The 19,552-nt window shown below is 39.2% G+C and overlaps 3 protein-coding genes across 5 annotated transcripts; 1 reads left to right on the top strand and 2 right to left on the bottom strand.

Moving 5' to 3' along the window:
• Positions 1-141: 141 nt before the first annotated feature.
• Positions 142-7,306, top strand: acsbg1 (acyl-CoA synthetase bubblegum family member 1). Of its 2 annotated transcripts, XM_033635059.2 has the most exons (14): positions 142-397; positions 1,887-1,942; positions 2,045-2,313; positions 2,409-2,497; positions 2,660-2,780; positions 2,863-2,943; positions 3,028-3,177; positions 4,061-4,237; positions 4,428-4,609; positions 4,728-4,961; positions 5,565-5,782; positions 5,946-6,085; positions 6,400-6,646; positions 6,747-7,306. In XM_033635059.2, exons 1-14 carry the CDS (start codon positions 354-356, stop codon positions 6,821-6,823), a joined length of 2,085 nt encoding a protein of 694 aa, XP_033490950.2. In that variant the 5' UTR covers positions 142-353; the 3' UTR covers positions 6,824-7,306. The 2 variants fall into 2 exon arrangements, with proteins under 2 accessions (XP_033490950.2, XP_033490951.2); XM_033635060.2 differs by lacking the exons at positions 1,887-1,942; positions 2,045-2,313; positions 2,409-2,497 and having other exon boundaries at positions 204-397.
• On the bottom strand, positions 7,300-12,884 carry idh3a (isocitrate dehydrogenase (NAD(+)) 3 catalytic subunit alpha). Of its 2 annotated transcripts, XM_033635063.2 has the most exons (12): positions 12,789-12,874; positions 12,398-12,463; positions 11,468-11,530; positions 11,276-11,359; positions 11,010-11,124; positions 10,655-10,842; positions 9,871-10,004; positions 9,667-9,769; positions 9,482-9,546; positions 8,911-8,995; positions 8,562-8,714; positions 7,300-8,475 (listed from the first exon to the last, which is right to left on the bottom strand). In XM_033635063.2, the coding sequence occupies exons 1-12, from the start codon at positions 12,813-12,815 to the stop codon at positions 8,392-8,394; spliced, it is 1,167 nt and encodes a 388-aa protein (XP_033490954.1). In that variant the 5' UTR covers positions 12,816-12,874; the 3' UTR covers positions 7,300-8,391. The 2 variants fall into 2 exon arrangements, with proteins under 2 accessions (XP_033490954.1, XP_033490955.1); XM_033635064.2 differs by lacking the exon at positions 12,398-12,463 and having other exon boundaries at positions 12,789-12,884.
• Positions 12,885-13,945: 1,061 nt separating this feature from the next.
• On the bottom strand, positions 13,946-17,803 carry lrrc61 (leucine rich repeat containing 61). Its single transcript, XM_033634685.2, has 9 exons — positions 17,627-17,803; positions 16,549-16,644; positions 16,323-16,469; positions 16,142-16,202; positions 15,922-16,007; positions 15,771-15,836; positions 15,618-15,686; positions 15,273-15,398; positions 13,946-14,567 (listed from the first exon to the last, which is right to left on the bottom strand). The coding sequence occupies exons 1-9, from the start codon at positions 17,652-17,654 to the stop codon at positions 14,461-14,463; spliced, it is 786 nt and encodes a 261-aa protein (XP_033490576.1). The 5' UTR covers positions 17,655-17,803; the 3' UTR covers positions 13,946-14,460.
• Positions 17,804-19,552: the final 1,749 nt, after the last annotated feature.

Here is a 19,552-nt window from a genome sequence, read left to right as displayed (position 1 = left end):
CTTGACCAATGTTGAAAGTGTAGTATTGATATGATGTTGTTGTTTTTTTACTTTTCTTTGTCAGATTTAAACTTACAATCACACAGTTTTGCATATGAAAAGACAGAGCTAATTTAAATGCTGAACATGATCGTGAGCAATTGTGCCAATGAAGTGCACGAGGACTTTCTGATTTGTTTCCCAAGCACTGACAACCTCATGAGGCTTGTGAACCTCATATCTTTTTATTTTACATGTAATTGCGCTTGTCCAGCACGAAAAGATTTTCAGTTTCACATCAGTTTCTCCTTTGACCAAATCAAGAGGCTTGATCCTGCATAACTTGGAGCCACACTACCAGGACAACTGACAGTATGGACTTTCCTGATGAGAGGGGAGATTATGAACTTGAGAACAGGTGAGTAGATTAACCTAAAATCAACTTTTTTCTTTTATGTAGAGGATGAGGAGATGCTATAGTCTCATCAGATGACTCTGATACCCTCGAAAGGAGAACTACAGCCATTTTTACAATTCATACATGTTATTCCTTCAGTGTAAGACAGTCCAAAAAAATAGTTAATATAAACAACTCTCTCTGGAGTGAAAAACTCACAATTTGTAATGTCATAGGGTATAAAATCTAAAGCTGCTCCACTGACAATGGCTTGGTAAGATGATATAGATGACAATGAGAGCACCCAGGGAAATGTGCTGAGTATATGGGTACATTTTCTGTTTCAGGACTCAGAACACTACAGTATGATAAAGCTCAAATTAAAAAAAAAGAAAAATATTCAGTGGGTTCACAAAATCAGTTTACCATTCATTGTCTGCAGAGCAGCCCCAGTCTTTTTCCCCTATGACATCACAAGTTTAACATTTACTTCTCTGGTTTCTGGCTTTGAGAGAGAGTAGCTCATGTTCACGAATGTTAATTGAACTTATAGACCATTAAAACAATAATGTAAGGCAGGTTTCATCATCCTGTCTTAACTATAAACTTACTACTTACTGATTTATCTATCAAAGGGCTGAGGGTACTGAAGTTGGAGTGACTTGATCCACTTTAATTTCCCAAAAGAACATAGGACAACTGAAAATCGACAACAAGAATGACCTCTCACACTTCATCATAACTCTTATTACTTACTCCATGTAAGGTGCACGGTATTAAATAGTTCCCAAATGTAATGTGAGGAGCAAAACAAAACATGTAAACAATAAATGAATGTAGTGAATATTAAATTATGTTGCTGCAAAATAATGAACAAAGAAAAAAAAGACAATCTACTGGATACATCCTCACGAAAATAAATCTCCTCTTACAATAAATTGGGATTTCTAATTTAGGTGGTGTTCTCCTTTAAGCAGAAGTTCAGTCTAGCTGATAGAATACTAAACCAGATTCATCATTTAGCAAACAAAATCACCACAATGCAAAATCAGAAGTGTGATGACAGACCAGATTTTGTCACTGAACACAACTTTTGTGTCTCTGTATTCTTTAGAGTATTGACACTTTCGCCCAAGTTGTTGAATGAATGTTCTTGTTCTCTTTGTATTAAAACGGCCCTCTGCAACCACTCTATGAATATAGATTAGGAACAGAGGCTAAAATTCAATGTGGTCTCTTTTGTGATCTTTGGTTAAATCAGTCAAACTATATATCAAAGTAATAGTTTTAATGGCTGAGAGTGAACAGCCTTTCAGCTGTCATTGAACATATTCTGTCAAACAAAGCAAGGGGGCTTTAGCTCTGCCGAAAGCCTGACATTGTGTCGGGTAAACAGCGCAGCTGAAAATTAGGCCCATGTGATGAAATGAAAACAGCAGCCCAATTGCCAGAATGTGAGGTGGAGTGCATATAAGCTGCTGGGAGCCCATGTTTCCTCTGTGTTTTCCAGTGTTCAGAAGTCTATGGCACAAGTGCAGACAGACAGTGAAGAAGATGCCTCTGTAGGTGAGTTATGAGCACATGGGTCTGCTGAATGAGTGCAGACATGGCTTTTTATTCCTGTGTGGGAAAGACTGGATTTCTTTTTAACTTTGTTGTTTGTCGCAGGAAAGAAAAACACAGGAGAGGAGTTTGCTGGCACACCTCTTGCTCAAGCTCATTCACTTTGGACCAGTGATGTTAAAGGCTCAGTGAGACTGAGAATAGAAGAAGGATGTTCAGAGGAGCCTGTCACAGTTCACCAAATGTTCAAAGCCTCGGTCGAAAGATACGGTAACATGTATGCACTTGCGAGCAAGAAGGACAACAAATGGGAAAAGATAACATTCTTAGAGTATTATCAGTTCTGCCGGAGAGCAGCAAAGAGCTTTATCAAGGTATGTTATACAAAAAGTTAATGTATTGTCTCTGGTACATGACAACTATTGAGCACTATAAAAGGGCAGATTTGTTAGTCTGTTAATGTGTGCAGCTTGGTTTAGAGCGATTCCATGGAGTGGCAATACTAGGATTCAATTCAGCAGAATGGTTCTTCTCTGCAGTCGGTGCCATCATGGCAGGGTGAGAATCCTATAGCAACATCAGCACTGGCCTGAATCAGCCTTTATCTGTACCTGAATATACCACAGTTGTCATTGTGCTCTTATTATTATTTCATCTGGTCCTGTTGCAGTAACTTATCTCTCTCTCATGTCTCCATGATGGCCTGTATTCTTCCTACAGGGGGACAATGACAGGAATTTATGCCACAAACTCACCAGAAGCTTGTCAGTATGTGGCCAGTGATGCCAAAGCCAACATTATTGTGGTGGAAAACCAAAAGCAACTGGATAAAATCTTGCAGGTACTGTTTTTTAAAAATAAATTACAGTCTTTATCAACATGCAAAACCCTCTGTGGTAAATGTCTCCCTCTTGATCCCTTAGATACGTGACAGACTGCCCCATTTGAAAGCCATAGTGCAGTACAGTGGACAGCCCCTGCAGACGGTCTCCAATCTTTACTCTGTAAGTTCTCCCGACACAACGTGAAGCAATCAAAGTGGCTGATGAACTCAGGCTGTGATGCTGTATGTTGCTGTTTTGGGGTAGTGGGAGGAGTTCATGGAGCTGGGTCTGGATGTTTCTGAGAAAGAGCTGGATGACATCATCGGCAGCCAGAGAGCCAACCAATGCTGCGTCCTGATCTACACCTCTGGCACCACCGGCAAGCCGAAAGGAGTCATGCTCAGTCATGACAATGTAAGCTTTTGTGTGACCATTCTTTATTTGTAGACATATTCAGAGTCAGAGTCTAAGAATGTTATTATGAGATTATGAGTTGTAACCAGAGGTGGGACAGTCACAGAGAAGTGCCAGGTTGAGACAGGCAGGTCCTGAGTCAAGTTCCAAGTCAAGTAACAAGTCCTAAATTTTGAGTTTCAAGTCATAAACAAGTCAACAAATTCAACAACAAATGGAATGCCAATATTAAGTTTACAAAAATCATAAGTGCTTTTGAAAATTTGCATTTATTTGTTAAAGCTGCTATGTTAAAAAGTTCCTTAGCTAATGTTAGCGTAGCATTAGCTTCCTAACTCTTTTAATAGTAGCCTTGATTTACTGTTCTTTGTGCAACTTAAAATGTTACTTGAAGTGGGAAGTTGTTGCATCTTAGTCTGTAGTTTTTTGACCCACATGTTTTGCATACTGCAATTTTTGTTTTTTTGTTGACCACCGCATAGTTTTTGAGCATGAACGACATTATATTGGAATCATTTTTTCCAGCTGGCGCTCAGTAATGCAACGTTAGTTCTTCATGGTTCTCTCCTTCAAACTTAATGGGATGCTGCCAAACAAAGTGGCTCTGGAGAATTAAGCGTTGACTTGATGTGAATTAAGGAAAATGAACTGATCTCTGGCATCCTTTTTAAACATACTTTCTGACCCTGGTGAAGGTATCAAGTATTTTCAAGTCAAAAGGCTCAAGTCCAAGTGAAGTCACGAGTTTTTGGTGTTAAAGTCCAGGTCGAGTTGCAAGTATTTTTGCTTTCGTCAAGCTGAGATTAAAATCATCATACTTAAATACATAAAAGCAGATAAAACATAAACCAGGCTTCTGTCTCAATCTATGATGAATATTCAGATCACATGGACCGCCAATTACGCCAGCAAGGCCGGGGACGTGCAGCCGGCCGACACTAAACAGGAGTCACTAGTGAGCTACCTGCCTCTCAGCCACATCGCTGCTCAGATCTATGATCTATGGAAGGGCATCCAGTGGGGTGAGCTGGTGTACTTTGCACAGCCAGATGCCTTAAAGGTAATTAAAATGCCTAGATTGCACACATTGGTTTTAACATTAGTATTACCTTTTTTTTAAATTTTAAAGGCCTGACATCGGGCATTTAAACTGAAGCAAGAGATGAGCCGAATAATGGGGTCAATATAAAATGACAACTGACTGGTTAAGTCTGTGTGTTTAAGCTCTTTGTGTGCTTCATTTATTGTAGGGCAGCCTGATAACGACTTTGCGAGAAGTTTGTCCCACATCCCACATGGGTGTCCCGCGAGTGTGGGAGAAAATCATGGAGAAGATAAAACAGGCAATCAGTGAGTGTGGATATGTGAAAAAGAAACTGGTGACATGGGCGATGTCAGTCAGTCTGGATGCCAATCAAAAGTGTACGCAAAAGTAAGTACTGATGACATCCGATTTTTGTGAATAATGCAGGGATTTTAATGACCCACCAAACATAAATGCATTTTCAGAGAGAGAGATGATTAATATATTGATATTTCCTTTTTTCCAGGGATGATGAGAAACCGTTCCTCTTTACCCTGGCTGACAGCCTGGTGCTGCAGAGGCTTCGTGCTGAGCTGGGCCTGTCTTGCTGTGAGAAGTTCTTCTCTGGAGCCGCACCTATCGGTACTGAAACGGTGCAGTTTTTCCTCGGCCTGAATATCCGGTTGTATGAGGCATATGGCATGAGTGAGAGCACAGGACCTCACTTTATGTCAAGTCCCAAAGCTTACAAACTACCAAGGTATAAAAAAAAAAAGTCAAGCATGTAGGAATTTTAAGTACAATTCGTGATGTTCAATGGAACAGTGTGTAAAATTTCAGGGGATATAGTGGTGAGGAATGCAGATTGCAACCAGCTGAAAGGTCTCCTGGTTAGAATTCCTTCAGTGTTTATTGTTCAGGAGGTTTTTACCAGGAGCTGAATTATCTGCTGAGGTCTCTTTCTCTGCAAAACAAACAGACCTGATGATTTAAACTGGTCAAAAGACAGTGTTTTCTGACACTCTCATCAAGGAGGGGCTGCTAAGTATGATAGCCAATGTGAAAATGACAATGACCCTAGCTAGACTGGGTCTTTGGTTTGTCTGTTCATGGCTACTTAGAGACATGGTGGTGCAACATAACATTCTCCGTAGTCGAGGACCCACTCCCTATGTAGATATAAACGGCTCTGAGGCAACGAAAACACAAAGATACTGTTTTTAAGGTAGTTACACACAAAAGAAAGCATACTTATATTCCATCTGTGCCAATATATCCCCCTAAATCTTACCCACTGGACCTTTAAGTGCTCTTTAATGTTGTGAATATAACATAACATGAAGACTTCTTTCCTCTGACAAAGCTGTGGTAAGGTGGTGCCCGGTTGTCGCTACAAAATGTCCAACGTAGACTCCGAGGGCATTGGCGAAATTTGCTTTTGGGGACGCAACATTTTCATGGGTTTCCTCAACATGGAAGACAAAACAAGAGAAGCTTTGGATGAAGACGGATGGCTCCATTCTGGAGACCTGGGGAGGATAGACGAAGAGGGTTTCTTGTTCATCACAGGGCGAATAAAAGGTAGAACAATTGGGCTCTTGAGAGAAAATTGCTTGTCTTATGTCACCACCCCACATTCTGTGCATCACCCACACCTGAGCGCATGGTGTTCTGGACAGAACATTCGGCTCCTCGTTGTGAGTCATGTAATGTCAGTGTGTCCTCCCTCTGTCTCTCCATTCAGAGCTCATCATCACAGCTGGAGGGGAGAATGTCCCCCCTGTTCCCATCGAGGAGGCAGTGAAGAAGGAGGTACCGATCATCAGCAATGCCATGCTCATAGGGGACAAGAGGAAGTTCTTGTCAATGCTTTTAACACTGAAGGTAATGTGCCAGTAGTCATTATCCAGATAATGGAAACTGCTGTTCATTATTCTTGACATTAACCATATCTTATGTAAAGTCACATTATGGAACTGTGTCTTTCCAAATAAGCTATTTGCAGAACTAAATTAACATTTACTTGTACTTTTAATTTAATGTTCTTCTTGTCGAGCTCCCTGGAGAGATTTCCAACAAACCAGGGCGTGTAAAAGAGAAGCAATTAGAATAATTGCTTTTACAAATGACTGCAGTTAGTCTTTTATGTGGAAATATATATGAATCCAGCAATTTAATCCTGTTTAATCGTGTTCCAGTGTTGCAGCGATAAAGAGACTACGGAGCCAACAGAGGAGCTGAGCTCGGAGGCCGTGGAATTTTGCCGACAGCTGGGCAGCCAAGCAACCAAGGTGTCTGACATCACTGAGGGAAAAGACAAAGACGTGCATCAGGCCATTCAAGAGGGAATCAACAGAGTCAACGCTGCGGCCACCTCTAATGCCCAACGCATACAGAAGTGGACGATTCTAGAAAAAGACTTCACTGTTTCCGGAGGAGAGCTGGGTAAATGAATCAGTAAACAATATTATATGCTTAATAAGAACATGTTTTTAATAATGAAAGCAATTTTAAGACTATCTCTCATTATACTGTCTCACTCCAGGTCCCACGATGAAGCTTCGTCGCCCTGTTGTGTTGGAGATGTACCACAAGGTCATAGAGAGCCTCTATCAGCAGTAGCGTCATGTTCCCGGAGGAATGACTGTGTCACTCTTAGTATGAAGATCACGTGTCACTTGCACATCTCATCATTCTTGTTGACGCACATGGAATTTAATTATATCTGTGTCTCGTGTCAGAGTGCATAAATAATACAGGAACCATATTTAATTTTATATATTTAAGAGGAAAACAAGATTAAGTTTTAAATAGTGAATAATATTGAGAAAGCCACCATTTTGATGCATCATCTCATCGACTTAAATATTTGTTTTAATTCATATTTGTCTCCAGTCAACAAGTTATTTTCACTGCTATGAAATCATACCAACATCTTACCCAGTATTTTGTGTAAATGTTTCATGTGGTTTAAACCTATCTGGATAACACGGACATAACTACCCAGGATTCTAATCACAGGGGGTCATCACCATAGCATCTGAGGAGCTTATGACACCTGCAGGTCATTTGCATAACACTGAATAAAAAGTCTGGCATTTCTGATGTCATTGCAATATTTATTTTTCTTCATACATTCATGATATTTGCAGCAAGAAAACACAGTATGACATGGCAGAAAGAGTGCAAAACATCTGCAAGATTCATGACACAGAAGCCTGATGATGTTTAAATCATGAAAGCTTCAATCCGTATTTTTTTCACAATATGAATGTGAAATATATCCACAGTGTAACTGAAGAGTTTGACTTGTTGACGAACGTTTCGAGTGTTTGATCATGGAGGTTACGGATTGCATCTTTTATGTCAAAATAACAGCGTCAATCACATTAGACGAGAGGCCAAATTCAGCCAATAAATAGACAATATTCACCACAGATTAAACAGTTTAAGAATAAAATACTTATCACTTATACAGTAACTGTGCATTGTATGTTTTAAGACAGTGCTTTGGAGTGTGCAGAGGGCATAATAAAATGTTCAGGATCTCTACGGGCCTGTGTCCACATAGTGTTTTTTTCTGAGTGCCAGTGTCTTTTTAAAAATTGTTACCAATGGAGAAGAAGCACTGCAGTCAGCATCTTTTTCAGAGTGCTCCGGGTTTTTTGTGCGGCTCTCTTGAGCACTTGTGGTTGAAAGTCACAGGAACTTTTCAGAAAGGCGCTGGTGTTGTCACAGCTGCTTCTTTAGCTACTGTCTATATCGAGCTATATGTCAGTGAGATGCTATTACAACAGAGACAGAAAAGCCCAACTGTAGGAGCAGATTGGACAAACACTGAACGTTGCTGGTGAGTGTGCTTTTATCACCGTACATGTTGCAAGCTTGTTGTTAATTGTGTAGTCAACTGTCTGTTCAAATAGCATTACGTAAACTGCCTTGGTAATGTAAATGTCAAGATACTGTTGTCATAGAAACAGACCACATACGCACTGGGAGCTTGCATTTTGTAAAGTGCTCCCCAGCGCCCTGCCACTGCTTTTCTGTCAAACAAAAACACTATGTGGACACACCATAACTCCTGAGTCCTTCTTTTTAAAAATACATGCTATGGTTTAAAATGTGCCGATACAGCATCATATAATGAAGTAAAGAGACCCTAATGATTAACTTGTCTCATTAGCATCATTTCAGTCCAGCTCCTGCACTCGTTGACATATCGCTGCTGTGAATTCGGAGCACTTTGAGTTTCCTCCCAGGTCTTTTGTTAGAACCTTGAAGATGGAAGATTAAATCATTATAAATCAGAATGGGAGCACACAACCAAAACTGCATGTCTTCATTTCTTTAAAAAAATTACCTTTTTGTCTCGAATGATGTCAAAGCAGGCAGTTTCAATCTTCTTGGCGTGGCCGTGCAGGCCCATGTGCCGCAGCATCATCACTGCACTGAGCAGCAAGGCTGTGGGATTGGCCATATCTTTTCCTGCTATATCAGGGGCAGTTCCATGAACCTGACAGAAGGAAAGACATCACAATCATGCCTGGCAACAACCATATTGAGGTCAAACGTTGATGTGCCTTCACTAACTCATCCCACACTGGTAACTTCTACTATGGAACATGTACTTTGATCATGGGAGTAATTGTGAAACATATCAAGAAAAAATGAGTCTAACAGATGGAAACAAAAAAAACAAAAAAACATACCGACTCAAATATGGCAACACCATTGGCGCCGATGTTTCCACTAGGAGTCACTCCAAGACCTCCGATCAGTCCAGCACAAAGATCACTGTCATGGTGAACACATACAGTTACCTCCAGATTTATTCTTCTACATTCACACTGATCTAGCTAATTAGATTTCATCTATATATTAGGCACATCATTTACAACAATGCAGACAAGGTCAGTGCAGTCATTTGTTAATGCACATCCTTGCAGAAAGAAACTGCAGTCACAGATAAGATTTCAGTCAGTTTTGTTTGATTGATGTTAAATTATTATGTCAGGTTAGGTAAATAACCTAAGTTTAAGTTTTTGTATACTTCTGGATGAATCCACACAGTCGACACTACCTTCTTGGTTCCAACTCATTTCTACATATGCTTTAAAACAAAATTACACCATTTACAACATATCTGCCATGGTTGCTGTATGTGCTGTATGATCAATTAATTATGTGCTTTTTTAAAGAAGCACAAAAACAACAGAGAAAATGCCATCTATCTTATCTCTTGTTAATATAACATGTTCACTATTTAAGAGTTTTACTTACCTTAAGATGTCTCCATACAAATTTGGCATCACTAGTACATCAAACTGTGTGGGATCCTGTACCATCTATAAGAACATGTATAAACAATGCCAACATTAATTAGGAATGTTAAATGAACAACACTTTTTAAAAAAACATTGCTTTATATCCATGTAAAATATTATACATCGCTATTTGGGACTTACATTAAGGCACACAGTATCCAAGTACATCTCAGTGAATTTCACGTCTCTGTGCTTTTCGGCTGCCTCTCTGCATTTTCGTAGGAAAAGCCCATCAGACATGCGCCTATAAAAAAAAAAACATTAACAGAGAGTAATCATTTAATTTCAACAAACAGCTTTACAATGATAAATGACTTATTGCAATTTGTACTGAATACAACTTACATAATATTGGCCTTATGAACAGCAGTAACACTGGCCCTCTGATTATTTCTGGCGTATTCAAAAGCATACTCAGCGATGCGTTGGCTGGCTTGCTCTGTAATGAGCTTAATACTCTGCACAACTCCATCAACAATCTGAAAATATACAAATCCAATAAAGATTCATGTAAAATCTGCAAACTATAAATAGTGTTTGAGTGGTTTTAAAAAACAAAATGCTAACAGTTCTAAATATCAAAAGGTGTCTACACTGGAGAACCAAAAAGGGATAATGAGATACAGGGGGCTATCTCACACCCAGCACAAAGCAGCACACAGCGTAGTGCAGCTGTCATTGCTAATTTCAGACCAAAACAGTTGTCATTTTCACAGCCAGCGCTTGCGCTGTGTTACTTGCGTCCATCTGTGCACCCATAAGTAGGTCTAACAATGAGGTGTGGTCAGGCAGATTGTTAGTGCATTGCTGTTTTCAGGCAGCAGAAAGATGAGTCTGATTGTTTGAATTCATGTTAAGTTCTGATTAATTAAGGGACTAAAGACAACCCCTTGCACCTGACTTTGGTAGGTGCCGTTTGACTAACAAAACTGAAGCTGGACACGCCATAAATGCATTTGCACCATGCACTATAAATAATTTAAACAGGGACCATTGATCAAGAAAATTACAAAACTGAAACAGGCCTACATTTTGACACAAGCTGAAATAATAAAAAGGTCAAAGGAGGAAATCTGTTAACATTAAAAGGTAATGACTAAATAAATAATGTGTTGTTAAAGGGTCTTACCACATGCTCAATCCCACTGTATTCTCCCTCAGTGTTCTCCCTGATAGTGACCAGGTTCACATCAGTGTAGGGGGTCTTGTAGCCCTCAATGGACACACAGGGGCGCACATTGGCATACAGGTCAAAGGTTTTCCTTAGGAGCAGATTCATAGATGGATGGCCAGCAGCTATTGGTGTCTTCAAAGGGCCTGTAGATTGAAAATAAATCAAAATAATTCTCTTCACCTGCCATGTTTGTAAGAAACCGTAATGTATCAGTCACTTATTTGTACAAACCTCTTTCTAACACAAATGATAATTATCTTATTGGTTTTGTAGTTTCTTTAAGTGATTAAAAGTGTATTAAACAGGTTACCTTTTAGGCCAATTTTGTTCCTGTCCATTGATTCTTTGGCATCAGGAGGGATCATCCACTTGCCTCCAGGTCCTTGGATGGCTGTAACATTCCTCTCTTCCCATTGTATAGGTGCCTAGATTAAAAGCGTATGTACAGCAAAATCACTACATTAATTTACATTACACAGATTTTTTAAGACTGTGTCTGATACAAATAGTGTTATCTTAATTAGGTGGTTAATGTTCCTGGTGAACTATGTTTTGTTCTGCTCCTCCAGTACTAACTTTAGCTGCTTCAAATATCTTCATGACAGCAGAGGAGATCTCTGGACCAATTCCATCACCAGGGATTAAAGTAACAGTGTGAATCTGTTAGGCAGAACAAAAACATAACATTCATTAATAATATAATAATAACAAGTTCCATTAAAAATCTTGAATGAAATTTGTGTGTAGCTCTGGAGGAAAGATACATACTCCACGTGTGAACGTCCTAAGTTGTGGAGTCTCTGTCTTCAAAGCTCCAACCACCCGGGACACCTGACAATCAAAAAAGCCTCGGTTTTTACAGGTACAAATACTTTTCCCACCAATATAAGTGATTTTGCTTCAACAGCATAAATACAATGATAATCACTGAACTGTAGCATATCTGTGAATACAGGGAGAAACATTAAAAACAGAGCTGCAGTGTAATGTGAATTGAGCAAAGCTTACTAGAGTATTTAACATACTAGGAACTGAATGACCCAAGAATTGTGCACTTTTTTGTTTTATAGTGCAGAATACTTGATCTGGATAACTTTTCACCTGTAAGGCCGTATTTTTGAAGTACATAATTACTGTGATGCCAATCCTTGGTCATTCTAGTTGACCTATCTCAACATGAAAAGCAGTACAATGACATGTAACCACACAAGGGAATAATGTCTGGATCATGGACATAGATAGATGTATAGAATGACTTGGGAGTAATCTGCAGCATTCTGGAAGAGGAGACTCCACCCAGTTCACAGCAAGAGATGTCAAACAATGTTAAACAGCATGATTGCTGTGTTGAAAGGACAGTTTCCTGCTGTCTTGTTCAGTATAAATAACCATCAACATATTTGTAAGCCATGGCTGATGATTAACATCAACACTAAATAGAATAATGAAAATCATCAATAGGAAAGCGAGGCAAGAGGTCACCTTAAGCTCTGAAACACAACTGACAGTTTACAGTAGTTATTAGCTCACTTGCAGCTGTGCAATAGCAAAGGCGCTTTGACTTAGAAAAAAAGACAAAACTAAATGCCCATTCCAGATTTGAATAACATGACTACTGCAGGAGATTGGTAGCTAGCATTAGCTCTTGTCCAAACGCAGCAAGGATAGTCAACGCTTTAGTACGAATGGATAACTTACTTCCTGTGCCTTGATTTTATCCTTGCCATTGAGCGATAAACCCCACTGTTTTAGTAGATTAAGAATCTGTAGATGAGGGACATTTCATTGACATGTGTTTAACTTGAGTATTCAGGTATAAATTAACTTTACAACGATGTTATGGTCAAAGAAAATGTTGACCGCTAGCTAATTTACCCTTTTCTTTAGAGCTAGCTAGCTAGCTAAATAGCGGTCAAGGGTCACGTTGCTATAGTAACTACAAGCAAGTAGCGGTAGCGCCCTGCTAATCTCCAGTATGGCTGCACGACAGTCAAATAACCTCACATTAATTGATTAATTTAAACCATTTGTCATGCGTTTAGTGTATTATGTATGAACGATTGACATGTTGTCCCCCCCCCGTACATACCGCTGACCTCCACGCCTTCCCAGCCATCTTCAACAAGCCAAGGTCGATGCAGCAGCACTTGTAAAGCTAACCCATGAGCTAACTACTGTACAAAGCGGATTTCCGGTTTTGTCAGTTTCAAAATAAAACCTAACTCAATCAATTCAAACAATAAATATCGTCACGATTAATAAGAATTTCAATTATTTTGTAGTAACAACATTAAGTTGTACAGTATTTTAATTCATTCTATAATGGTGACTAATTTCACCCCTGTTGCAACGTTAAAGACAGCATTCCCACTGCTCTCGATTACACATCCATGCTTTTACTCTGGCATCTTCCGGGATTAGCACTGAGATTTAGGGAAGCACATTTATGTGTAGCCTAGAGCAATAGCTCAATATAAAAACTAAATGCAAGCCTCTCAAATGAAAATTAAGGATATCTGTGATCATAAACGGACTAATCATATATTGTTAGTCCAAATGGACTTTGACTTGAAGAGTAAATTATGATTCCAAAATCTCATTTCCCTGGATTAGGAAAGTTCAATTAGTATTTCTGAACATGAACTACTCTCTCAAAGCCAGAAACCAGAAAAATAAGTCTCAAACTTGTGATGCCATAGGAGAGAAAGTCTGGAGCTGCTCCATAGACAATGAATGGGCACCTTATTTTGTCAACCCATTTTTTTTTTCCTTTCTTTTTTATACCCAAATGGATTTTATCTATTGTAGTATTCTCAGTCTTGAAACAGAAAATGTCTCAATATACTCAGAACATTTCCCTGGGTCCTTTCAGTGTCATCTAGATCAGGGGTGTCAAACTCATTTTAGTTCATGGGCCACTTACTGTCAGATTAGATTACAGGTGGGCCAGACCAGTAAAACCAAAATCAGTTTTGGATTTGAAAGAGAGTTGTTCATGTTTGCTAATCTTGGACTGTCGTGGACCACAAGAATAACATGTATGGATTTTGAAAATGGGCATAGTTAACCTTGTGCCACAGACAGTTTTGCAGGACCACCAGCAAGTGGCGCCAGAGGACTGCTTCTAAAGTTCACCACACATCATTAGGTAGCTTCATTGGATGTGCAGGCAGTGTGTCACATAGACTCATCAGTTGTCTCAAAGTAGACTTTATGGATGTAAGTAAAAATCAAGGATGTGAAGCACACCTTTACAAGCATTGTATTTTACACAAGTTGGTTGTACACTTTAAACTTTATGGTATAAAACAATTAGAAACAGCTGAAACAATCATTCAATCACTTGTTGCAAAAGTTCGACTTACAAAGAAAGCACACAGCATGGGACACATTAACTCCCACAATTATCCAGCAATGCAAAATGGAAAAAAGCTCTTCTAGAAATCTTGAAGCAGCATAGCTCTCGGCTTAAATGCAGGCTACATGGTACAAAATGCACACTGTGCAAGTAAAGACATCTTTGAGCCAAACTGAGGGGTGTCAGTATGGATAAAGGTTTTCAAACCACTTACATGTATCATCTGATACTCAATGCATAGGATGAAATAGAATTCCAACAAATGCCTCACACTGCAACACAAAGCACGTGTGTCTGGCAATGATACAAGCATTTGGATGCAGCTTAGTAATTCGAGAAACCTACAGTACATTAGCCACGGTATGTCATACAACAAAAACAAATGAGTTCACAACAGCCCAACTTAGATAGCATACTGCTTTGGCTGCTTCTTCAGGCTCATAGATCTTTCAGTTTGTGAAATTATGTGAGTGGCTCTGTTGTTGAGGAGTCTGCATTCATGAAGAACGTCTGTAGAAAAACAAATAGAGGGCTATTATTAGACAGGATACCACACTGTAAACACAATATAGTTGAGTTGAAAACTGGTTGTTGTGGATCAAATGTAGGGCTTCTTCAACTTCTTTGACTTTCAGGGGGCAGAATAATCACTCTGTCAACCAAGATTCTTCAAATCAAGCAGTCTTTTTTATTTCGTCACTGTATTCTGGGGATGTTTCAGTCCCCAGATGTGGCTGCAGAGTAAGCACACCTCATTTTCACAGTACAGGCAGCTGCGAACCCTGACCCAGGGATAGTCTGAGTGAGAAAGAGGTAGGAGGAACATACTGGAGGAACATACTCAGGCTCTGAGATACATCATCTTCTGCCTTCTGCTTTAAAGTGGTGAATTTACAGCTCACAGCAACTTATTATAATTCAGTCTCCGGTTTTTGTTTGATATCCAGTAACAGCAAAAAATGTTGCACATTTCCGGTCCTGTTGTTAGCAGTAAGGACTAACTTGGAGGGCTAACTTGGCTTATTAAGTATAAAATGTGGATGTAGCGGTCACCTAAACATCCATCAAATATTGCTCAAACTCTATATGGAGAAAAAAGGAAGGAATAGTCAAAAATTGTATTGAACAGCCTAATCTGATTTCAATGACATAATTCAGAGTTAGATAAAACGCTAATCAAAGGCAACACTTTCCTTTTTGAAGAAGACCACTTACCGTTAAACTGTTTGTAGGCTTCTTCAATAATGGCGTTGTTTGATCTCTTTATCTCCCAGTAATTATCCTCCACCCACGGTTTGCAATCAGGATGTTCAACAAGCTGTCCATTCTTGTATAAACCAGCTGGACATTTACAGAAAGAAAAACAGTTCAGTTATATTTTACTAGAGCAAGAGAACTTTTAGTCAAGCAAGGACAAAGGTATGTCTGTCATCCCTAGGAACACTTTGTATGTAGGATAAATACTTAAATACTGTTCAACGATTGAACCTAACATGATGAATGGAGTGTGATAACAAGTTTCCAGCCAGAATACAGCAACACACTAATTAACAAATGTACCTTTGATGGTTTCATCAATGTCTTTGCATAACTGGTACAACTCACTCCCACGTCCGACCACTCTTTCTCCTACAATTTAAAAACAGAATAAAACATGTTATAAAGTCTAAGAGTTAATGTTGTGCAAAAGAATAAATGAAGAAAAAATCTTACCATCCAGCACCTTGATGTTAGGAAACATCTCAAGAACTATGTTTCTATAAGCTGGGTTCCTGCACACTGATGAGGAGAAAGTAACTGTTAGTTCATGTATCAAGATTTTCCATCCACTAGATTGTTTTCAGATAAAGTCTTTATGAATTACCTGGGTTAGTGTAATTGTAGGTGTTGTCTTTAAGACGTATATTTTCTAGCTTTCTCAAAGACTGAAGGCTGTGTAGGTTCTCAGTGCTGTTAGAAAACAAAACCGATGAGAGATGACATTTAGACGACCAATTCAAATTATTTTTATGTCTTATATAAATTCTTATATACATTCTTATACATCTAGGGTAAGCATTTGATCCATGGTTGTATAGCAATACCTGGATATGTTATTACCAGCCAAGTTTAAGTGCTGTAAACTTTCACAACTGCGCAGAGGATCTGAAAGTACAAAAGCAGTAACATTCAAGTAAACAATCTAGTTCTATTCATGACAGAGATGTCCTTGACGTGTGAATATATAGCATGGAAATAAATACAATGTTAGTCATGAAATCTTACCTAAATTGGAAATCCTGTTGGATGACAAACAGAGTACGGAGAGGAGCCGAAGAGATGCTAGAGGAGCTAAATTTGAGATGTTATTTCCAGACAGGTCCAGTTTCTCTAAATTCATACACTCCCCGATGCAGCCGAGATCATGTATTCCTGTAAGACAAACCATTATGAACAATAATGCATTTTTGAAGGCGTAAATAGTAAATATGATGTAATAATTAAATCTTACCAAGTCCCCTTAATTTGAGAAACAGTATTGACTCCAAATCAAACTCCCCTGTACGCGACTTGAGCAGCACAGCAGTTATCTTCTCACAGTCTGCATCTGAAAGAATCAAGAGCGATAATAAGACTGCGGCATAACAAATCACATTCACATTTCTGTCCTTATATATACAACACAATCACTGTGTCCTTATTTGTGAGTCAGCGCTGCAAAAGTACAACGCTGGGAGCATTGTGTCTGCTCTGTTTACGATGTAACAATCAGACAACCCATGCAATCATTCTCGAAATAGTAAATACCAATTCATGCAAGGCATGAATTTCATATCTGGCAGCACACCGAGTTTCTCCCTCTGCCAGCTCCAGAGGAAAAGGCTCACAAACAGGCAGATGGGCTGTTTGTCTGTGATGGTATTCGCTTGCCAGTTGCATGCATGAATAACAACTGAGGAAGTTATATTTGTGTGTAATTTCCTCAGGCAGAATCAGTCCTCAACTCCAACTACACATGAATACTCTGTCATGAGCCTGCATAAATGAAACACTGATTCCCTGACAAGAAAAGGACTCATCAGGTTAACCAGAAACAAGGATGATGCAGTCTACTTTTTCCATTTTATCATGTTGTATTTTTATTTATGTACTTTATATGTAAATTATGTAAGGACTGGCAGACAGGCTACTACAACACCACTACAAAATGGGTCAGACAGTCGTGGGTGGGATAAGCAGGGCCACCAAACACATCTAACACACATGAAGACACTCGCAGGATTAAAAAGTGATGCTGTTTAGCTTAGCTTGACACATAAATGTTAGCTAATGTTAGTAGCTACCTGTTTCGTAGCAGTGATTCAGCGGCTGTGATTTCATGAGGATGATTCAGCCGGATAAAAGTGGGTGGTTTATTTAATGAAATGGTAATTTGTTTTAATTTTTTCCCCCCTCTGATGATGACACACGTAAAATGTTGTGTAACGGACGATACGTTGTTAGCTACATCTTAGCCGCAGCTAGCTAGCACGAGCAGCAGCTAGCGGCTAACATAGCGACGTAGCAACAAGCTATCCATCACAACTTACCTTGGTCTTTATCTCGCTTTGAGTCCATCGCGGGGAAACTTTGCTACCTCTAAAGCTACCTATCGCAACAAAAGGCGCAGGGTGGTTTTAAGCAAAGCAGCGGAAAGACAAGGCAGTGGTTGTTTTGGGGGAATGTGAAATTGGCATCTGTCCTGGGGTGCAGTCAGGACACGCTCACTGTACTGCTGTGCTGCAATAGCAGGCAGGTGGATGAGACGGACCTCAGTCTCTGCAGTCCAGCACGGCAGAAGCGAAGGCGGAGACGATGCACCGTGTTGGAGGGAAGATGGGGACGTGGCTGGAAATATTGCTGCAGTATTTGTTAGATGTTCCCGTGCAACAGGTTCTAGCTCAATTAAAAGTTTTGTTCTTGTTACAGCACTGAAAAAAATAGTCCCCAGTGGGGTTTTAGCAGTGGGTCTGTGGTAGTATGAGGTAAATCTGCATTAAAGTATAATTTAGTAGTAATTCAAAAGGATAAATAAATAAGTATGCAAAGTCTAATCCAATCAGCCTTGAAATAACCCATTATAATATGCAATTCTAATGAATGCTAATTTGTTCGTAGGAAAAAAAGAAAGTAGACAAATATGGAAATGGATTAATATAAAGTGTCAGGGTGCCAGAATCACATTTATTTTTTATTTTATTTTTTTGGGGTTGTGTTAGTACCTATATACATCACCAGTGAAGTTTATTCAGGCTTCTCAAGTACTATAGGCCTACAACAGCATATTATAACAGCCACTTTAAGTAAATATTGTCATCTGATGCTACTTTACTAAATGAGATAAGATAAGATACAACTTTATTAATCCCACACCGGGAAAATTATAATAATAAAATGATAATAAAATGTATTTGATGTAGCACCTTTCACAGAAATGAAGTTCACAAAGTGCTTCACTAAATACAATCAAGCAATCAAACAATGAAACATCCAATCAATAAAAACAAAGGCAATATAACAAATAAAACAAGGCAACAAAAAGAAAGTAGAACCTGGAGCAAATACAGGCTGCTGAGGCCCCAAACTGACATACCAGGGACAAGCACAAGACCATTGTATTCAGGTTCACTGATTCACTGATGTATGCAGGTGCCTGACCATGTTGGACTTTATACGTAAGAACAAGTATCTTAAAGTGAATACTGAACCTGATGGGAGCCCAGTGTAAAGAACTAAAATGGGAGTAGTGTGGGTTGACCAGCTGGACCTGGTTAACAGCCTAGCAGCAGCGCTCTGGAATATCTGAAGATGATTCAGAGAAGATTTGTTTAGACAAGTAAAAAGAGAATTACAGTAGTCCAGTCTGGATGACACAAAAGCATGGATAAACATCTCTAGCTCAGGTGTAGACATTCATGTTACAGCAGCTCAGGAGTCAGAAGCAATAGAGAAAAGGGACTGACTGCAAAATAAGAATAAAAATGTGACAAAAATACAAGTTAGATCAAATAAAAATAAAGTAATATAAAATCTATATACACTATTTACACCTTTCACCTATAGACCTATAGATACTATATTTCCATGATTGATAGTTGCAAAGGATAGTTGTAAAACACACGTGCTGTGTAGGATTTTAACTGTAAAATATAAAATATACACTCACCAGTCATATTAGCTACACCTTGCTAGTAGCAGGTTGGACCCCTTTTGCCTTCAGAGCTGCCTTAATTCTTGATGGCATAGATTCAACAAGGTGCTGGAAACATTCCTCAAGATTTTGGTCCATATAGACATGATACCATCACACAGTTGCTGCAGATTTGTCTGCTGCATATTTGAGATGATCTGAGTTTTGTGACATGGTGCGTTATCCTGCTGGAAGTAGCCATCAGAAGATGGGTACACTGTGGTCATAAAGGGATGGACACGGTCAGCAACAATACTCAGGTAGGCTGTGGTGTTTAAACCATGCT

The sequence above is a fragment of the Epinephelus lanceolatus genome, chromosome 5, assembly GCF_041903045.1.
Source record: "Epinephelus lanceolatus isolate andai-2023 chromosome 5, ASM4190304v1, whole genome shotgun sequence".
Lineage (NCBI taxonomy): Eukaryota > Metazoa > Chordata > Actinopteri > Perciformes > Serranidae > Epinephelus > Epinephelus lanceolatus.
Note: the sequence above shows the minus strand (reverse complement) of the source record. Positions and strands in the feature narration are given on the sequence as shown.